General features: G+C 44.5%; 1 protein-coding gene across 1 annotated transcript in view; it reads left to right on the top strand.

The window, feature by feature from the left end:
- ABCC6 (ATP binding cassette subfamily C member 6) overlaps positions 1-19,627 on the top strand; it is a 44,199-nt gene that overhangs the window by 9,611 nt on the left and 14,961 nt on the right. Inside the window, exons 8-23 of the mRNA XM_060692916.2 lie at positions 304-507; positions 2,369-2,546; positions 3,588-3,749; positions 5,984-6,076; positions 7,922-8,125; positions 8,485-8,631; positions 9,634-9,721; positions 10,769-10,838; positions 11,405-11,531; positions 12,239-12,415; positions 13,430-13,597; positions 14,163-14,364; positions 14,930-14,990; positions 16,336-16,432; positions 17,126-17,333; positions 19,107-19,417. Of these exons, the coding sequence (XP_060548899.2) occupies positions 304-507; positions 2,369-2,546; positions 3,588-3,749; positions 5,984-6,076; positions 7,922-8,125; positions 8,485-8,631; positions 9,634-9,721; positions 10,769-10,838; positions 11,405-11,531; positions 12,239-12,415; positions 13,430-13,597; positions 14,163-14,364; positions 14,930-14,990; positions 16,336-16,432; positions 17,126-17,333; positions 19,107-19,417 (2,497 nt within the window). The remainder of the gene's footprint in view (positions 1-303; positions 508-2,368; positions 2,547-3,587; positions 3,750-5,983; positions 6,077-7,921; positions 8,126-8,484; positions 8,632-9,633; positions 9,722-10,768; positions 10,839-11,404; positions 11,532-12,238; positions 12,416-13,429; positions 13,598-14,162; positions 14,365-14,929; positions 14,991-16,335; positions 16,433-17,125; positions 17,334-19,106; positions 19,418-19,627) is intronic.

Here is a 19,627-nt window from a genome sequence, read left to right as displayed (position 1 = left end):
GAATGGGATTAATTAGCACCCTGATACGCCTCGCAAAAGAACAGTAGTGAATCCAGTGGTTTTTCATGCTACATTCATGGGGTGTTTTTCCCCTGTTTTTTAAAGTTGTATTTATTTTTTTGTTTGTTTATTAAATTTTTATGCTGCCCCTCTCTCCTATAAGGTGATTCTGGGCAGCTTTTTGGCTCTAGGTTTCTTCCTATTCCTTTTTTAATCGGATTTTTCTTATGTGGAGAGACTTAACATTTGGCAAAATGCTGAGAATGACACTCAAAGATGCTCGCTGTTATGTGTTTCCTGTAGAATGACCAAATTTGCGAGACTTAAAAGAAGGCCAACCCAGAGAGAAAATGCAGATGAGACTGCCATCTTGCTCCAACCGGAAGCTAGCAAGAGCAAAGAACTTCTAAAAACTTTCTGGACTGCTTTTGGAACTTATTTTCTTCTGGCGACCCTCTGTTTGATCACCTGTGATGTCTTCTTGTTTTTGGTTCCAAAGACACTGAGGTATGTGGACATTAAACTTTTTTTCCCCAAAGGTGGATTAATAAAGTTCTTTGCAGGTCATCTAGTCCCATCTTCTGTCTGGTCTAGAGTTTACCCAGGAAACTAGCTGCTATCAGAGTAAATAATGGATGAGAAAATAGTCACATACCAGACACACCTTGGCAAACAGGATCATGACATCTTCAGTTGAAAGGATCAGGTAACGAAGGTTGGAAAAGATAAGTCTCTATTTGGGATTTTGTCAGGGTAATGATTTAAGAGCTGACCAGTTGCTACAATGATGTAATGCTGGGAATGAGTCAGCAAGGTTTTTGGGCTAATAGCACTTTAAGAGCCTGTAATAAGAAGAAGCCCTGTTGGGACGTATCTCTCTCTATGTGTGTGCTTCCATCCTTTAATTGCTGATTGCTATTTGTGTAAAGTACATATATGTACCATAATTTTTGGAGTATAAGACGTCCGGACTTTAAGATACACCTACCTTTTTTGGTGAGGAAAACAAGAAAAAGAAATCTGCCTCTGCCTCTGCCTCCCAGCAATTTTGCCTCGTTGCAGCAAACAGCAAACAGCCTGCTTTACTTTCATTTTCATTTTCAGCATAGCTTGATTAGCACAAGAAAAAAAACCCTGCTCCCAGCAATTTACCTCCTTGTAGCAAGCAGCAGAGGTCAGGGCAAAACAGCTGAGAGCAAAACAGCTGAGAGTCGTGAGGCCGATCCAATCAACTTGTGCTAATTAGGCTGTGCTGAAGCTGAAATGAGCTGTTTCTTCTTGCTGTTTGCTGCAAGGAGGTAAACTGCTGGGAGGCAGAGGCCAAAGGGTGGGGGCCAGTGGGTGGGCGGGGCTACATTCGGTGTATAAGGCGCACCTAAATTTTCACCCCCTTTTAGGAGGGGAAAAGGTGTGTCTTATACTACAAAAAATACAGTATATAGCCGCCCATCTCACTTTTACGTGATGATAATCCTGATAAGAAAAATCCAACCGACAATCAGCTGCTTGTGCTAATCAGGTTGTGCTAAAACTGAAATGGGCTGTTTGCTGCAAGGAGGCAAATTGCTGGGAGGCAGAGGCCAAAGGGTGGGGGCCAGTGGGTGGGCGGGGCTACATTCGGTGTATAAGACACACCTAAATTTTCACCCCCTTTTGGGGGAGAAAAAGGTATATCTTATACTCCGAAAAATACGGTATATATTCTTTGTAGAAAAAACCATTATTTAAATACAACCCTCTGTTTACTGTATTTGCTCCTGGGTTGTCTCACATTGTCACTCTGACAGATTTTAGGGTCAGGCATAAAGAATCAGGACTATAGGTTAAGTGGCAGTTAAGAAGGTTTATTACTCAAGCCTATGTAGAACAATCTAGTCAACTAATAATCATCACTAAACTGGCACTAGATGAGACTCAGCAGAATTCAAGATGGACTGGACTTGGAGTTTGTGGGAACATGCTGATTCTAGGCCGATGACTCACTTAACTCTGCCCCCCACTTCTATCTGCTGTTTTCCTACATTTAGAGATCCCTGGCCTGCATTATGATCTAAAAATAAATTACATTCACCTAACACGATTAACCTGGTGGCTAATTTAACCCATTGCCTTGGCTTTGACCATTCATTGAACCATACACAAATTTCCAAGCTAACCAAAATTAAATGTGCCACGTTTTGTAATTTTACATAGACGCCACTATTAGGTCATATTTTGCTAGTCAAATCAAGTCAGATAAAGCCATAATTTAACTTGGAAGAAGAGAACTTTTAAAGATCCTAACGGCACACCATTGTCCTAAAGGTTTATGGGTTGTTGTTGCAGTTCTCGTTCTTGGATAGTAGAATTACTTTGATTCTTCTTGCAGTCTTTTCCTAGATTTTATCAATGACCAAGAAGCTCCTGTTTGGATAGGTTATTTCTATGCTGCTGCGATGTTCCTTTTGGCTTGTCTGCAGACACTGTTTGAGCAGCGGTACATGTATATGTGTTTCATTCTGGGCATGAGATTAAAAACAGCCATCACAGGCCTTGTTTATCGGAAGGTAAATCCTGCTCTTTGTCGACCTATTTTTTTTTTTAACTCTGTGGTGCTTCTGGGAAGTACACCTATGTTTTGTCCCCCGTCCTCACACAGACAAATGCAATATCAAACACGCCTACCAATAATTTATTGTATAAACAGACCAGAATTCCTGGCAGATGAAAGTTCTGGCAGCTAACTGTAAAACGCCTGCCCAGTCCAATTAGTACTACCAAAAAGCAGGAGAGGCCTTATCTGCAATCCGTTTCCAGATCGACAAATTATCCACAAGAGTTTAGTCCAAAATATATCTGAGCCAAAGTGCAGGATTCACAATGTGACTCTTTAGAGTTTAAACTTTTGTCCGTCACAAAGCCTGCTGAGCAATCACGCCCCCTTTTATCCCTTGTAGGGCGTGGCTCAGTGACTCAGCTCAATCCCTGGCCCTCCCATGCCTCTTCCTTTGCTGCGCACGCTTCTCCCTCCGACGCTGCCTGGGATCAAGCCAGGATTCATCATTATCACTTTCTATCAATGGGTGCTCCGAAATGCCTTCCTCCTGGCCCATCCGAGGCTGTTCCTCCTGGCCTTCGGATGGAACCCGAGGCATTGCCAGAGAGGAGGGTCCTGGAGAGGGAGGCCTTGTCAGTTCCTCCTCCTCACCTGAGTCCTCTTCCTCCATGAGGACAGGCTCTGGAGTCAGAGTCATAACAATCTAGGCCAGTGATGGCCAACCTTTTCGGCACCGAGTGCCAAAAAGGGAATGTGCACACCCGCTCATTAGGGCCACAACCAGGAAGAGAAGCTGCCCAGGAGACATGTGCACGCCGGATAAGATACTTCCGTTTTCCAGCACGCACATGTGCGCCATCCAGCAAGGCTTCCGGTTACTGCCGCGCATGCGCACGCTGGAAAACAGAAGACCAGCTCTTCCAGATTGATATCAGACATACTAGATAGACCCAACCAAGACATCAGCTCTATGACATGATTACTTGTATTAAATGTCTGTTTTAGGAGAAGAGATTCCTATTAAAAAGAAGATTTGGTTTTCGTCCTGTAGATCTTGGTCCTGTCCAGTGCAGCAAAAAATTCAACATCTGTGGGTGAGATTGTCAACCTGGTATCTGTTGACGTGCAGAAGCTGATGGACCTAATTATTTATTTTAATGGGACTTGGCTTGCTCCTATCCGGATCGTCATCTGCTTTGTCTTCCTTTGGCAGGTAAAAAAAAAAACACAACTCTGATTGTCTATGGAGATTCTCAGTCATCCAGGTCATGATTGTCCCAAAGGTGCTTATTCAAGAGGCAACTGGACTGTCTTTGTTTTTCCTTGAAGATGTTTGCCACCAGTATTAGAATACCGATAGTCATTCGTTTTATAACAGCACTGAAAAAAAGTGACTTAGTACCAGTCCTCACAATTAAAACTATTGCAGCCTCCCCATAGTCATGTGATCAAAATGTGAGTGTTTGGCAACAGGCATGAATTTAGGACAGTTGTAGAGTCCTAGGGCCATTTCCATCCTCTCCAGATGGTTCCCGACAAGCAAAGTCAATGAGGCACAGCCGGATTTGCTTAGCGACTGCACAATTCACTTACCAACTGCAGCAATTCGCTTAATAATAGGAGCCTTGATGGTACAGTGGTCTAAGCACCCTGTTATTAACACAGCTGCCTGCAATTACTGCTGGTTCGAATCTCTCCAAGGCTCAAGGTTGACTCAGCCTTCCATCCTTTCTAAGGTAGGTGAAATGAGGACCCAGTTTGTGGGGGCAATAAACTGACTTTGTATAAAATATACAAAAGTATGAAGACTATTGCTTAATGCATTGTAAGCCGCCCTGAGTCTCCGGAGAAGGGCGGCATATAAATCAAATTAAAAAAAAAAAAAAATAACCATGCAAAAAAAACAGTCATAAAATTGGACACAAGTCACTCCACAACTGCCACACTTAGCAAGGGAAATTTTGGTGCCCATTGTGGGTCGTATGTCAAGGACTTACCTGTAGTGCAGTTGGGTTTGAACATTGCCCTCCCAAATGCCTTTTTAATCCATAACGATGCAGTTCACACACTGTCGTGAAGCCTATTCATCATTACATAAGCCATATCTTGATATCCTCCATATAGTATACAGTCATTTTTTATATATCACTCACAGATCTGGAGGAGTTTTCCTCCTTCAGATGTGAAATAGCGACAACAATAGCACTTAGACTTATATACCGCTTTATAGTGCTTTTACAGCCCGCTCTAAGCGGTTTACAGAGTCAGCCTCTTGCCCCCAATAATCTGGGTCCTCATTTTACCCACCTCAGAAGGACAGAAGGCTGAGTTGACCTTGAGCCAGTCAGGATCGAACTCCAGACTGCAGGCAGAGTCAGCCTGCAATACCACATTCTAACCACTGTGCCACCAGGGTTCCTAATGCAACATCCAATCAACTACAGAAATAGCAATAGCACTTAGACTTATATATCACTTCACAGTGCTTTACCGCCGTCTCTAAGCGGTTTACAGAGTCGAGCATATTGCCCCCAGCAATCTGGCTCCTCATTTTACCAACCTCAGAAGGATGGAAGGCTGAGTCAACTTTGAGCTGGTCAGGATCAAACTGCTGGCAGTTGGCAGAGTCAGCCTACAATACTGCATTCTAACCGCTGCACCACCAAGGAAGGAAAGAAGGAAGGAAGGAAGGAAGGAAGAAAGGAAGGAAGGAAGGAAGGAGAAAAGGAAGAGCAATAGCAATAGGACTTAGACTTACATACCGCTTCACAGTGCTTTACAGCCCTCTCTAAGCGTCTTGCCCCCAACAATCTGGGTACTCATTTTACCCACCTCAGAAGGATAGAAGGCTGAGGTGACCTTGAGCCAGTCAGGATCGAACTCCAGACTGCAGGCAGAGTCAGCCTGCAATATTACATTCTAACCACTGTGCCACCAGGGCTCCTAATGCAACATCCAATCAACTACAGCAATAGCAATAGCACTTATATACCACTTCACAGTGCTTTACCACCCTCTCTAAGTGATTTACAGAGTCGGGCATATTGCCCCCAGCAATCTGAGTCCTCATTTTACCTACCTTGGAAGGATGGAAAGCTGAGTCAACCTTGAGCCTAGTGAGAATCGAACTGCTGAACTGCTGGCCGCCGGCAGTCAGCAGAAGTAGCCTGCAGTACTGCATTGTAACCACTGTGCCACCACAGCTCTTATATTGATATTCAAATAATTGAATTACTTCTGGGGTCTGCTTCACCTGGCCACTAGATGTCTCCATTAGCTCATTAAAAATGGTGAAAAGCTCAGCCAAAGGAACAGATTTGGGTCGTTAATCATCTTTTTCATGAATATTTCAACTCCGATGCCATTTTCTTACTGTTCAGTAGAAAGAGATGCACAAAAATAATCTGCCTTCTCTTCATTTAACATTCTGGTTTCTGCATCCATTAGCTCCTCGGACCCTCTGCCTTGTCTGCTGTTATCATATTTTTAGTTCTCTTACCTCTGAACTTTGGGATCAGCAAGAAGAGAAGGCAGCTCCAGGTATGGGGCCTAAAATACTTTGGTTTTCTGGAAAATAAGTAATGTCAAGTTTCCGAAAGATGCCCTAATTAATTCATGAGTCATGATCCAAACTTCAAAGGAAATATATTCATTTATTAGGAGCACCATTCCGGCAATACTCGGATGCAGTTAGGACTGATCCTACGTAGATTTACGTTCCCCTATGACCCTGTCTCTCCCCTCCTCTCTGGCCATGTCATAAATCACATTCTCCAATTAACCACTTTGGCGGGCTGTGAAACCTAACACCCTCCTTCTGATTGTGGTCAGAAAGAATGTATGGAATGCACTTCAGTTCTCCTGCTCATGGCAACTTGAAAGCTTTGCAAGTTGACAAGTAAATTTAATCAGAATGGGCTTCAAAAATTTTAGCAAGGGGTTCTCTGCCCGGTTGTGAGCATGGTGGGCATGACTTTGTCAGCCTCCTGCACCACAGGGGTGGTGGTGTTTGCCCTCCCCGGGCTCCGGAGGCTTTCGTCAAGCCTCCGGAAGGGTGAAAATGGTCTCTCCAGGCTCTGGAGACCCTCTTCCCGAATGTCTGGTAGGCCCGTTTTTCACCCTCCCCAAGCTTCGCCTTGCACTTATCTGCATCCAAAACGGGCCACGTGGGGACTCCTGGGAGGGGCAGGGTGGGCGGGGCCAGCCAGAAGTGGGATTTGGGGGTTCTCCGAACTGCACAGATTCTTAGCTAAAGGTTCTCCCAAACCCCTAAGCACCCACAGCAGCCCACCTCTGAATTTAATTCCTCTTCCTTAGTTTGACCTTGTATCCTCTGGTGACTTAACAAAGATGTTGGCCAAGAATTCCTATAAACGGTAACTAAAAGCCACCCTAGACAGACATCTTGGGAGTTGTAGTCTGACACATCTGAAGGACTTCCAGATGGGGGGAACGTTGACAAAAGACCACAATTCCTACCTCAGAACATTGTTTGATTCATTGATCTCTGTGAGCAGAGAACAGAATCAGAAACGACTGAAAAAAAGTCATTGATGGACACACATCTTTAATTTCATATCATTTGTTGGTGGATATGGAATTTTGCTTTGGGTTCTAAGCAGGGGTGGGCTTCAAAAATTTTAGCAAGGAGTTCTCTGCCCGGTTGCTGGGTGGGCATGGCTATGGTGGGCGTGGCCTAATCGGCCTCCTGCACCACAGCAGGGGAGCACATTTTTGCCCTCCCCAAGCTCCGGAGGCTTTCCTCGAGCATCCGGGAGGATGAAAACAGCCTCTGCAAGCTCACATTGTTTGAGTTCCTGAACAGAAAAGGGCTGAGATGCTGAGTGTGCCTTGGTTTTATGCCCTCTCTGAGCTTTGAACTTCCTGGGGGCACAGAAAGAGTATCCTGATTGGTTGTCAGACTCCCAGGGGGTGGGGGTCTTAGCTAGCCTTGCTGGCTGATGTAATCTTCCCAGGTGCCATGTGGGGAGTTTCTGTTGCTAGATGGGTCCTATTGTGTTGCAGATGATGGTCCATTGACAAAGGTGGGGGGGACGCAGAAAGCTGCTTTGTCTTTAAAACATGTTTCTCCATTTCTCAACCAGGGAAACATAATATTCTGCCCCTCTCAATATTTCCTAAAATATTTCATTCTTCTAGGAGAGGGGTGGGTGCTAACTTCCTACACAACCAACCAAGATCAAACACATGCTTGGGGGGGGGGTCATCTTCAGAACTCGTGAAATGCAAAAAATGGTCAGGGCTGAGCAGAGCTCCATGTGTGTTTTGGTCTGTGTGTAATATTGTGAATGATTAGAAATACTACTAAGCATTACAATTCCAATTTTCCTGTTGGTGCTACAAACTTAAAATTCCATCTTTCAGGAAGCTCAGATAAAGTACAAGGATAACCGTGCAAGGCTGACTAGCACCATCCTCAGTGACATGAAGGTCCTCAAACTTCATGGCTGGGAAAAGACGTTCATAAGCAAAGTGCTGGGCATCCGAACTCAAGAACTTCAAGCTCTCAAGATGTCTCAGTTCCTCTTCTCCGCTTCTCTTGCATCTTTCCAGTCATCTACTTTTCTGGTGAGCCGTTGCAGATTGACCTCCCCAAAAATGGCATATGGTTTTGAGAGGGTTTCATCCAGGGTTGAAATCCAGCAGGTTCTAAACAGGTTCTGGAGAACCGGTAGCGGAAATTTTGAGTAGTTTGGAGAACCGGCAAATGCCACCTTTGGCTGGCCCCAGAGTGGGGTGGGAATGGAGATTTTTCAATATCCTGCCCCCAGGAGTGGGGAGGGAATGGAGTTTTTGCAATATCCTTCCCCTGCCACGCCCACCAAGCCACACACCACGCCCACCAAGGCACGTCCACAGAACCGGTAGTAAAATAAAAATTGGATTTCACCCCTGGTTTCACCTCTTTTCTGGTTGCTTCTCTACAGATTTCATTCATCAGCTTTGCGGTCTACACGTTGTCAGATGAGACAAATGTCTTGGATGCTAAGAAAGCTTTTGTTTCTCTTAGCTTGATCAACATTCTCAATACTGCTCATTCCTTCCTTCCCTTTTCCATTAATGCTGTTGTGCAGGTGAGTTGCTCTTTGGCTACGTTGCGTCAGTTTAAGTGGTGGGTCATCAGAGGTGGGTTTCAGCAGGTTCTGACCAGTTCTGGAGAACCGGTAGCGGAAATTTTGAGTACCACTGACTCCGCGCCCATCTATTCTCCACCTCCCAAGTCCCAGCTGATCGGGAGGAAATGGGGATTTTTCAGTAACCTTCCCCTGGAGTGGGGTGGGAATGGAGATTTTACAGTATCCTTCCCCTGCCACGCCAACCAAGCCACGCCCACCAAGCCATGCCATGCCCACCAAGCCACACCATCATTCCGGGTACTCCAGTTCTGCATTTCCAAGTGGTCTTCCTGTTAGGCAATTGTTTCAAGCATGTTGTCACCCCCGAATAAATCATCTTGCTCTTTCTCCATGTTCTTCTTCCTGATGGTTGGCCTGGAGATCCCAGAGCAAAGGAAGGAGGATCTAGAACTACCGTCCAAAAATGATCTAAATGCTTGAGGGCACCTTGGTTTTTTTCCTAGACCAGAACTCACCAAATTCTTCAGGTCATTGACCCCTTCATGAAGTTTAAGATTGTCCATAGACCTCCTCCCTAAGCATTTGCTTTGGAAAATAATTTAATAAATACTACTTTAACTGATAGTACTACAAACAACAACAACATAATAAATAAATAAGGCCAGTAACATCATGTGGCTGATGAAGACAACTAAAGGCCACTCTTGTTGGCAGATGATCATCCAACTTTGAGTATTACTGTCTCGCCATTAATCATCTCATCTCTAGATCTACAAACTGGGTTGGACTTCTACAGAAACCCCAAGAACTTAATTGATCTCAGTTGACCTTTTATGTTTTATAGACCACCTACTGACCTCCTAGACATTTACTGGCTCCTTTTGACCTCCAATTATTTATTGACCACTTGAATGGTCTCGTTGATCCTTGGGTCAACTTTGGAGAATCACGTCCAAACCTTTCCTGAACTGCATGGTGTCAACATGTATTTTGTTCTAGGCAAAAGTTTCCATCCGTCGCTTAGCTACCTTTCTTTCTCTTGAAGAATTAGATCAAGCTCAGGTGGATGTTGAGTCTTCGGACCGCAGTAAGTATCAGCTTTGTATATCCTCCCAATGGATGGTCTAGAATTTCCAATCAGTGTAAACACGACTGATTATCCTGAGAATTAAAGCCTGTTTATCGATACGTCATGCAAATTGGGTGGGACCAGATTAGCCACTGCAATATTTCAAGGGACTAATCTTTGTGAACAGATGTGAGAGCTTGCAAGAAAGCTGAATAAGTATTGTGGCCTGTCAACCATCCAACAGCCGAATTAGAGAAGGCAGCGTGGGAGTCAAGGTCAACATCAGAGCAAACTGGGAGCTCTGAGGGGGAAGAGGGAATGGGGCTGACAGAGAGAGAGACAGAGGCAGAGCCTGGCTCGTCCATCAGCCCTCAAATAGAGAGTCAACAGCCCCCAGGTCTGGAGATGGCTAATGAGGTAGAGGAGGAGCAGCTGGGTCCTGTGCCTGACGTGCAGATGTGCAGAAGAGAGGAGAGCAATGGAAATCTATGGGCCGGTCCTTGGGAAGGAAGAACTACCACTGCTAGCAAGTCCCCACCCTAGCTCTGGGATAAAAGGCAGGGGGCAGAGATAAATAGGTGTGGCAGACGACTATTCATCTCCCTGCCAGACAGACTTGTTAGCCTGTGAGAGAAACTTATTGCCAAGGCTGCCGGCATTCCTAATAAAGGAATCTTTAGAGTTCACGTCAGACGGTTTGTCGTGTTTGACAAACATTCATGTGATCCTGGGAGACCGCAACTATCCTAAACACATGTTGGTTGCCAACTGCCTGAATTTAGGTCATGTGACTGGGAGGACATTATGACCGTCGTACGTGTGAGGATTTGCTTAAGTCACTTTTTTCAGTATCATCCTAACTTTGAATGCTCGTAAAATGAATGTTCCTACGTCAAGAACTGCCATTATTGTTGTTGAGCACATGATGAGAACTTGACAAAAGAGAATTAAGCATATACATACAATTCACGTGATTATATACGAAAACGCCTGTTCTTTTCTGACTAATATAGAAAGTAAACCATCATCCCAGAACATGTGCTGATTGATGCATTTTTCTGCTAGATCCAAATCCCATCATTGTCACAAATGGAACTTTCAGCTGGTGCAGAGAAGGCAGTCCGTGCCTAAATAGGTAAAATTTGGTGCTTCAATGGAAGTTCAATTCGCTCCCCCTCCTTTACAGCCGAAGAAACTAGGGAGGGTCCCAACCAGTGGTGGGATTCAACCGGTGTAAGAACAAGTTCGCTGAGCGCGCGCTCAGTTCTACCGTGCCTATCAGCTGGGCTTCAAACAAAGGAAACATAGGTCGGTATAACGCAGGGTGGGTGGGCGGGCCCAGCTGATTGTCGGAGCAAACCGGTTCACTCTCAGCTGATCGTCGGAGCTACCGGTTCGCCCGAACCTGTCTGAACCAGCTGAATCCCACCCCTGCTTCCATCTAAGTCTTTTGCTTTGCCTATTATCCAGTTATGGGCTATGCTGTCTCTTATCTTATTTTGGGGGAAAATAGGCTGACTCTGTAAACGGCTTAGAGAGGGCTTTATAGGCACTATGAAGCGGTACATAAGTCTAAGTGCTATTACTGTTGCTATTATTTCCAGATCTCCACCTTGAATTTAGTCTGGCTGGTGCCAGGATCTTTCCACCCCACAATACGGCTTGAAGATGTCTAAGATGTACCCATTTTTACCTTAACAGGATAAATCTGTCTGTACCTCAGGGCAGCCTGTGTGCCGTGGTGGGTCAAGTGGGGGCTGGGAAATCCTCCCTGCTCTCCACATTACTTGGTGAGCTGCAAAGGATTGAAGGTTCTGTAGTAATGAAGGTAAAAGCACTTTAAAACAGAATTTATTCAAGGTGTGGTCCGCCTTCTGCAACCCAAGCTCTATCTCAGTGTTTCTCAACCTTGGTAGGATGAAGATGGGTGGACTTCAACTCCCAGAATCCCCCAGCCAGCGCTGCTGGCTGTGGGATTCTGGGAGTTGAAGTCCACCCGTCTTCAAGCTACCAAGGTTGAGAAACATTGCACTATCTGAATATGTGGACTTCAACTCCCAGAATTCTCAGCGATGGTCTCCTTGACTCAGGAACTCTGGGAACTGAGGACCATTTTGGAAGGTCAACCAGACTGGTGCAATCTGCTTTAGGATTTAGTTTATTTGTGTGAGTGTGTGGTAATTCTAATGTTTCATGTCATAGTTTTAGTAGTTTGAGTCACTTCAGTGGTGGCTTTCTGTCGGGGGAATCCACCATTTTCAAAACTGGGCTTTTGGGGGGGGGCGTCCTTAAGACGTTATCATCTCTGTTGGAACTCAAGAATGGCTTGGTGTAGGACCTCTTTTGGGAAACAGATAAACTTTGACTTTGGCAGATGGAAGTTGACCTCCATATCTCTCTCTCTCTCTCTCTCTCTCTCTCTCTCTCTCTCTCTCTCTCTCTCTCTCTCTCTCTCTCTCTCTCTCTCTCCTTACCAAAATCCACTTTCCAGTTCTGGTGACAATTTAGTGAGCTTCACTACTTTTCTTTTCAAAGGGCACCATAGCGTTTGTTCCCCAGATAGCCTGGATACAAAATGCTTCTGTGGAAGACAATGTCATATTTGGGAGGAAAATGGAGAGGACGTGGTACAACCAGGTGGTCAAAGCCTGCGCCCTGCAACCTGACATAGACGGTTTTCCAGCTGGAAGCCAGACAGAAATTGGAGAGAAGGTTCTTGGATCATTACTGTATTATTTATCTAGCCAATTTATCTAGTTGGTTTCTTCTTCTTCTTCTTCTTCTTCTTCTTCTTCTTCTTCTTCTTCTTCTTCTTCTTCTTCTTCTTCTTCTTCTTCTTCTTCTTCTCCTTCTCCTTCTCCTTCTCCTTCTCCTTCTCCTTCTCCTCTTCCTTCCTCCTCCTTCCTCTTCCTCTTCTTCTCCTCCTTCTCCTTCTCCTCCTCCTCCTCCTCCACTTCTTCTTTTCTTCCTCCTCCTCCACTTCTTCTTCTTCTCCTTCTCCTCCTCCTTCTTCCACTTCCTCTTCTTCTCCTTCTCCTTCTCCTTCTCCTTCTCCTTCTCCTTCTCCTCCTCCTCTTCTTCTTCTTTTCCTCCTCCTCCTCCACTTCTTCTTCTTGTTCTTCTCCTTCTCCTCCTCCTCCTCCTCCACTTCTTCTTCTTTTCCTCCTCCTCCACTACTATTACTACTACTACTTCTCCTCCTCCACTACTACTACTACAACAACTACTACTACTACTACTACTTCTTTGCCTCCTCCTTCTCCACTACTACTACTACCACTACTACCACTTCTTCTTCTTTGTCTCCTCCTCCTCCTCCACTACTATTACTACTACTACTACTTCTCCTCCTCCACTACTACTACTACTTCACCTCCTCATCATCATCATCCTCCACTACTACTACTACTACTACTACTACTTCTCCTCCTCCTCCTCCTCTCCCCCCCCGAATGAAATAAAGGAACTCCCCTAAATGGTGGACTTGTAACTCATAGGACATCTGCTTTGCACCCAAAGAGTTCCACGTTCTCCACAGGACAAACACAACTTCTGTTTATTTTAAATAAACCTTTGAGCTCTTTTCCCAATCAGCGTAGATTGGGGAAGAGGACCTGGGACCCTCCAAAGGTTGCTAATTCTGTCCCCAGAAGCTTTAGCTTTAGCATGATCTACAGGGAGAGGGATATCGGCAGGTGACTGAGGACTGTTTTTATGCTGCCGTAGGGGATCAATCTTTCTGGAGGACAGAAGCAGAGGCTCAGCCTGGCTCGTGCAGTTTATACGAAGGCCTCAGTTTACCTCCTGGATGATCCCCTCTCTGCTGTGGACGTTCCAGTTGGACAGCACATTTTCAACCAAGTTCTCGGACCAAACGGCTTGTTGAAGGAAAAGGTACTGGGTGTTCCAAACTCTCCTAAATTATCGGAACAGGATCTGATGCAGTACAGAGACTCCTCCCACAACTGAGCCCAACATTTCTGTTGCTAAGCAAGACAGTTGTTAAGTGAATTCCATCCCCCTGTTCTGTCCCCGTACCCCACATGCACCCCCACAGACGGCCCGGAGTTAATAAGCCACACGACAAAACTCTTTGAAGATAAAGCTGGCAGCAACCCAGTGGCTAGCTGCCAATTCAGACTTTACTCACACAAAACAAAGATTAGACTGCAAGCATTCCGATAAAACAGGCAGAGTGTCAATAAAAGGATTAATCCAAATGCAGTCCGATAAAGCAGGCAAAGTCCAGTAACGCAGAGATCATGGAGTATTTCCAGTTTTTGCTCATCACAAACTGAACCGGTCACCACACCCACATTTATACCCTGTGGGGTGTGGTCCAGTGACTCAGCTAATCTCTGGCACGCCTTCCCCTCTGCTGTGCACGCTTCTCCCTGCGCTTCTGTCGAGGGTCCAGCCAGCACTTATCTTCCTCGTCTTGCTTCCTCTTGCTTTCCAGACTCGTGTCCTGGTGACCAACACCATCCACATTCTACCCAAGGTGGACAACATCATTATGATGGTGAACGGAGAAGTCTCTGAGATGGGCTCTTGGCAAGAACTGATGCAAAAACAAGGGGCATTTGCAGACTTCTTGAGGTCCCAGAACCCTGAAGAAAAAGAAGATCAGGATTTGCAAATTACTACTGTTCCTCCCAAAGGTCATCTATACTTGATGGTTGATACAACTGAGTATTATTATCCATGAATAGACTCGTTAGAATTGCAGCCACTTCATGCATTCTTTGGGGATTCTGACAAAACCATTCACACAATTTATTCCAGTATTCTTCAAAGGGCTGTTGCACTGTTCCCTTCCCACCAAAGGTGGCCCCTCTTATTCTACTTGCATTTTTTATGTGCTTTCGAACTGCTAGGTTGGCAGAAGCTGGGACAAGTAACAGGAGCTCACCCCGTTACACGGGACTAGGGATTCGAACCGCTGAACTGCCGACCTTTCGATCGACAAGCTCAACGTCTTAGCCACTGAGCCACCGCGTCCCTTTGTACTTGATTACAATTCCATATTTCTTTAATTGGATGATTTTGTAAGACAGGTTTGAACCAGATGATTTAGCAAGTGGCTTTATTTGAGAGACATAATCCTGTATGATTTACTATTTGCAGCTCCCAAATCGGTGCATTTTCTCAGCATCTGTGGGTTATTCTTCTATTGTCTCTCTTATCATGTCTCTTCTGAGACTTTGGTCTTCCTTGACTCCACAGATGCAGGAAAGATTAAGAGGATCTCCACAACTCCTATGACCCACCAGGAAACCCCTGGAAAGTAAGTGGTTTGTTTCTTTCTTTGTATCCCAATTTTATTATTATTTTTTGATTTATTTGAAAAAATAAATCAAGGCAGAGAACATATTCAACACACTTTCCTCTTCCTATTTCCCCACAACAACAACCTTGTGAGGACAGCTGAGCTGAGAGAGAGATAAGGACTGGCCCAAAGTCATCCAGCTGGCTTTCATGCCTAAGGCCAGACTAGAACTCACAGTCTCCTGGTGATTGGCCCAAAGTCACCCAATTAGCTTTCATGGCTAAAGCAGAACCAGAAAGTCCTGGTGATTGGCCCAAAATCACCCAGCTCACTTTCATGGCTAAGGCGGGACTACAACTCCCAGTCTCCTAGTGGTTGGCCCAAAGTCACCCAGCTGACTTTCATGGCTAAGGCGGGACTAGAACTCACAATGTCCTGCTTTCTAGACTGGTGCCTTAACCACTGAACCAAATTGGTTCTCCACCTATCCTATCAGATTCCTATCTGGTTAGCCAAGCGAAGCCAACAACAGTCTTGCAAGTCTGAAAGTACCATCCCCCCCCCACATCTCCTTTACAGCCTGAGAAACTAGGGAGAGTCTCTTTCGAACTTCTTGCCCCACTCATTGTCTAGCTGCAGGCTATGCTGTCTCTTATTTGACCATTCCTTGACAGCTTCTATTCATCCTGTCTCCCAAGGTCGTTCCCACATTCCATTACATCAGTAACGTTCACTACCGTGTGTTATTTATAAAAAAATAATCAAGGTGAGATTAAAATGAAATAATAATATAAAATACTGTGTTTCCCCGAAAATAAGACCAAGTCTTATATTGTTTTTTTGCTCCAAAAGACGCATTAGGGCTTATTTTCTGGTTAGGTCTTATTTTCGGGGAAATACAATACTAAATGCCTCCATCTTGCTGACAATCTTAACTGGGGCTTATTTTGGGGGTAGGGCTTTCATGCCTAAGGCAGGATTTGAACTCACGGCCTCCTGCTTTACTAGACCAAATTGGTTCTCGTGGTAGAAACCACATCCCCCACGGTTCTTTCCATATATATATTATTCTAACTGGAAAAACTGACCATCGCTGAACTCTGGTTACTGTTTGGCTAACCTGGCTTATTGGACTGCTGGCCCTAGTTATTGTTTGGGCTAACCTGGCTTATTGGACTACTCACAGCCAGAGGCTTCTGAAGGTGCATGTGAGAGCTTTGCTCCAGCACTTGTAGTGAATGTGGAGACATTTGGGGGCACAGTTGGAGCAATAAAGGAGAGTTAGACTTGTTCTCTGGTTGTGTTGCTTCCATGCCACGCCCCAGGTCATCACATGATGCATCTTTCTTTTCTTTGAACAAAGATCAAGAGAGCCTTTGGCCAAGAGAGACAGCTACAAGCCAACCCAGGAAGAAGGAAGAAGACTGATGGCAGAAGATGAGAAGCAGAAAACTGGACGGGTAAGTTAAAGGATCTTCTTATTCGGTTCGCTGGGAGGGTTACTTCCCTTTTCGGTATGTTATGAGATTTGCTGGGATTTGCTTACTCAGTGGGGGCCCTTTTCAAGCGGTTTGGCCTTTCATCCTTTGGATATTATTATCAATTATAATTCTTCACAGTCAGCCAGATGTTCAGACCTGATTTGGATTTTTTTGTCTAGGCTATGGCTCAGTGCCTAAGATGCTGAGCTTGTCAATCAAAAGGTCGGCAGTTCAGCAGTTTGAATCCCTAGTGCCGCGAGCTCCTGTTACTTGTCCCAGCTTCTGCCAACCTAGTAGTTCGAAAGCACGTAAAAAAATGCAAGTAGAAAAATAGGGACCACCTTTGGTGGGAAGGTAACAATGCACCTTTGGCGTTGAGTCATGCCGGCCACATGACCATGGAGACGTCTTCGGACAGCGCTGGCTCTTCGGCTTTCAAACAGAGATGAGCACCGCCCTCTAGAGTCAGGAACGACTAGCACATATGTGCGAGGGGTACCTTTACCTTAGAGTTCTTACCAAGGACCTGGGATAGGTAGATCTGGAGGTTTGATGGTGTTACAGATATCATTGCAGGATGGAAGCTGTTCCTAGTAAAGCCACCTTTTGCAATTGACTAATGGTGTTTTTGTCAATGCCAATCCTTATTCTTATTTCATTCCCTTGATTTAGGTAAAGATTTCGATATACTTGACGTACCTGAGAACAGCAGGGTCATTCTTCTGGGTTTATATCATACTGCTGTTTACCTGCCAGCAAGTTTTCTCGTTCTGCCGTGTCTACTGGCTCAGCCTATGGGCCAATGACCCTGTTTCCAATGGGACACAACCTCATACCCAGCTCCGCGTGGGTGTCTTTTTTCTCCTGGGAGTCACGCAAGGTTTGGCCCACTCCCATCCACCCGTAAACAAAGAAATATTTATTTACTGATTCAATTTCTATGGCCACCCAACTCAACCAAGTGACCAAATATATGAGTTAATACTGTATAACTACTGCTGAAACCTGAATCCAAATAATTGGATTAGTGGTTAGAGTGCAGTACTGCAGGCTACTTCTGCTGCCTGCCGGCTGCCTGCAATTTGGCAGTTCGAATCTCACCAGGCTCAAGGTTGACTCAGCCTTCCATCCTTCCGAGGTGGGTAAAATGGGGACCCAGATTGTTGGGGGCAACATGCTGACTCTGTAAACCGCTTAGAGAGGGCTGCAAAGCACTGTGAAGTGGTATTTAAGTCTAAGTGCTGTTGCTATTGCTATTAATGTATTGCTCGCCTCTCAGCATACAATGCAACAATATTTTTTTAAAAAGTCATCCCTTGCAAAAAAATCAATAAATGAATGAATGAATACAGGGGCGTCCACAAAGAAGGGGGGAAGTCTACATGATTTAAAATTAGCCTCTGTTGTTAATCTATGATGGTGAACCAGGGTGGATAAAAATCAATGGTTTTTTTTTAAAAAAACAAAAAAAATGGATTTTTTTGATTTAAATTGGATTTTTTTGATTTTTATTGAATTTATTTTAATAAAAAAATTTTGGGGTAAAAATCTTTCATAAGATAGTTTTCTATTTAAGATACATAAATAATTTAGTTTATTCAGCATGAAATGGAGCTTAGTTATGTAGCAGGAGGCTGTATATTCTGCAACACTGGGACTATCGGTGAGTCAACAGTGGGTCAAAGGAGTAGCAGAGATGACAGTTGCTCTTTAAAAATTATGATTTAAATCGAGTTGATTTAAATCAAGTCTTTTTACTAGTGATTTAAATCATGATTTAAATCGACTCAATTTAAATCAAATCCACCCTGCGGTGAACTATCTTAGTTGTCCTGATAAACACCAGAAACCAGGACCTTAAATTCATTCATGGAAAAGCATTGGCACCAAAGATTTTATTCATTCATTTATTCCAGAGGTGTCTAAAACTGGCAATTTTAAGACTTGTGGACTTCAATCCCCAGAATTCATCAGCCAGCCATGTTGAAGTCCACAAGTCTTAAAATTGCCAAGGTTGGACATCCCTGATTTATTCAATCAATCAATCAAATCAATCAATCAATCTATCGTATTTTTCAGAGTATAAGACACTCTGGACTATAAGACGCACCTACCTTTTTTGGTGAGGAAAACAAGAAAAAGAAATCTGCCTCTGCCTCCCAGCAATTTTGCCTCGTTGCAGCAAACAGCAAATAGCCTGCTTTACTTTCATTTTCGTTTTCAGCATAGCTTGATTAACACAAGAAAAAAAAATCTGCTCCCAGCAATTTACCTCCTTGTAGCAAGCAGCAGAGGTCAGGGCAAAACAGCTGAGAGCAAAACAGCTGAGAGTCGTGAGGCCGATCCAATCAACTTGTGCTAATTAGGCTGTGCTGAAGCTGAAACGAGCTGTTTCTTCTTGCTGCTTGCTGCAAGGAGGTAAACTGCTGAGAGGCAGAGGCCAAAGGGTGGGGGCCAGTGGGTGGGCGGGGCTACATTCGGTGTATAAGGCGCACCTAAAGTTTCACCCCTTTTTAGGGAGGAAAAAGGTGTGCCTTATACTCCAAAAAATACGGTATATAGCTGCCCATCTCACGTTTACATGATGATAATCCTGATAAGAAAAAGACATCTACTGCGTGAAACAGCTGGAATCTTTCATCTCCTGTTGCAGCTATTGGGAAATTCGGGTCGATTGCTGCGGTGTTTTTGGCCGGGATCGTGGCTTCCCGTAAGCTCTTCCAGCAGCTCCTGTTGGATGTTCTCCGGTCTCCAATGATCTTCTTTGAGCAGACTCCCAGCGGTAACCTACTCAACCGTTTCTCCAAAGAAATGGACGCAATTGATTCCATCATCCCGGACAAGCTGAAGTCTCTGCTGAGCTTCCTGTTTAACCTTCTGGAGATCTACGTTGTGATTGTGGTGGCCACACCGATGGTTTTAGTGGCTATTTTGCCTCTGTCAGCCTTATACATTGCTTTTCAGGTGTGTAGCGGTTTCAGGATATATATATATATATATATATATATATATATGTATGTATGTATGTATGTATGTATGTATGTATGTATATGTATATGTATATGTATATGTATATGTATATGTATATGTATATGTATATGTATATGTATATATGGTTGTGTGTATGTGATGGATGGTTGATGGATGGATGGATGGATGGATAGACGGACGGAT

Source organism: Pantherophis guttatus, chromosome 14, assembly GCF_059756535.1.
Source record: "Pantherophis guttatus breed Tessera chromosome 14, ASM5975653v1, whole genome shotgun sequence".
NCBI lineage: Eukaryota > Metazoa > Chordata > Lepidosauria > Squamata > Colubridae > Pantherophis > Pantherophis guttatus.
Note: the sequence above shows the minus strand (reverse complement) of the source record. Positions and strands in the feature narration are given on the sequence as shown.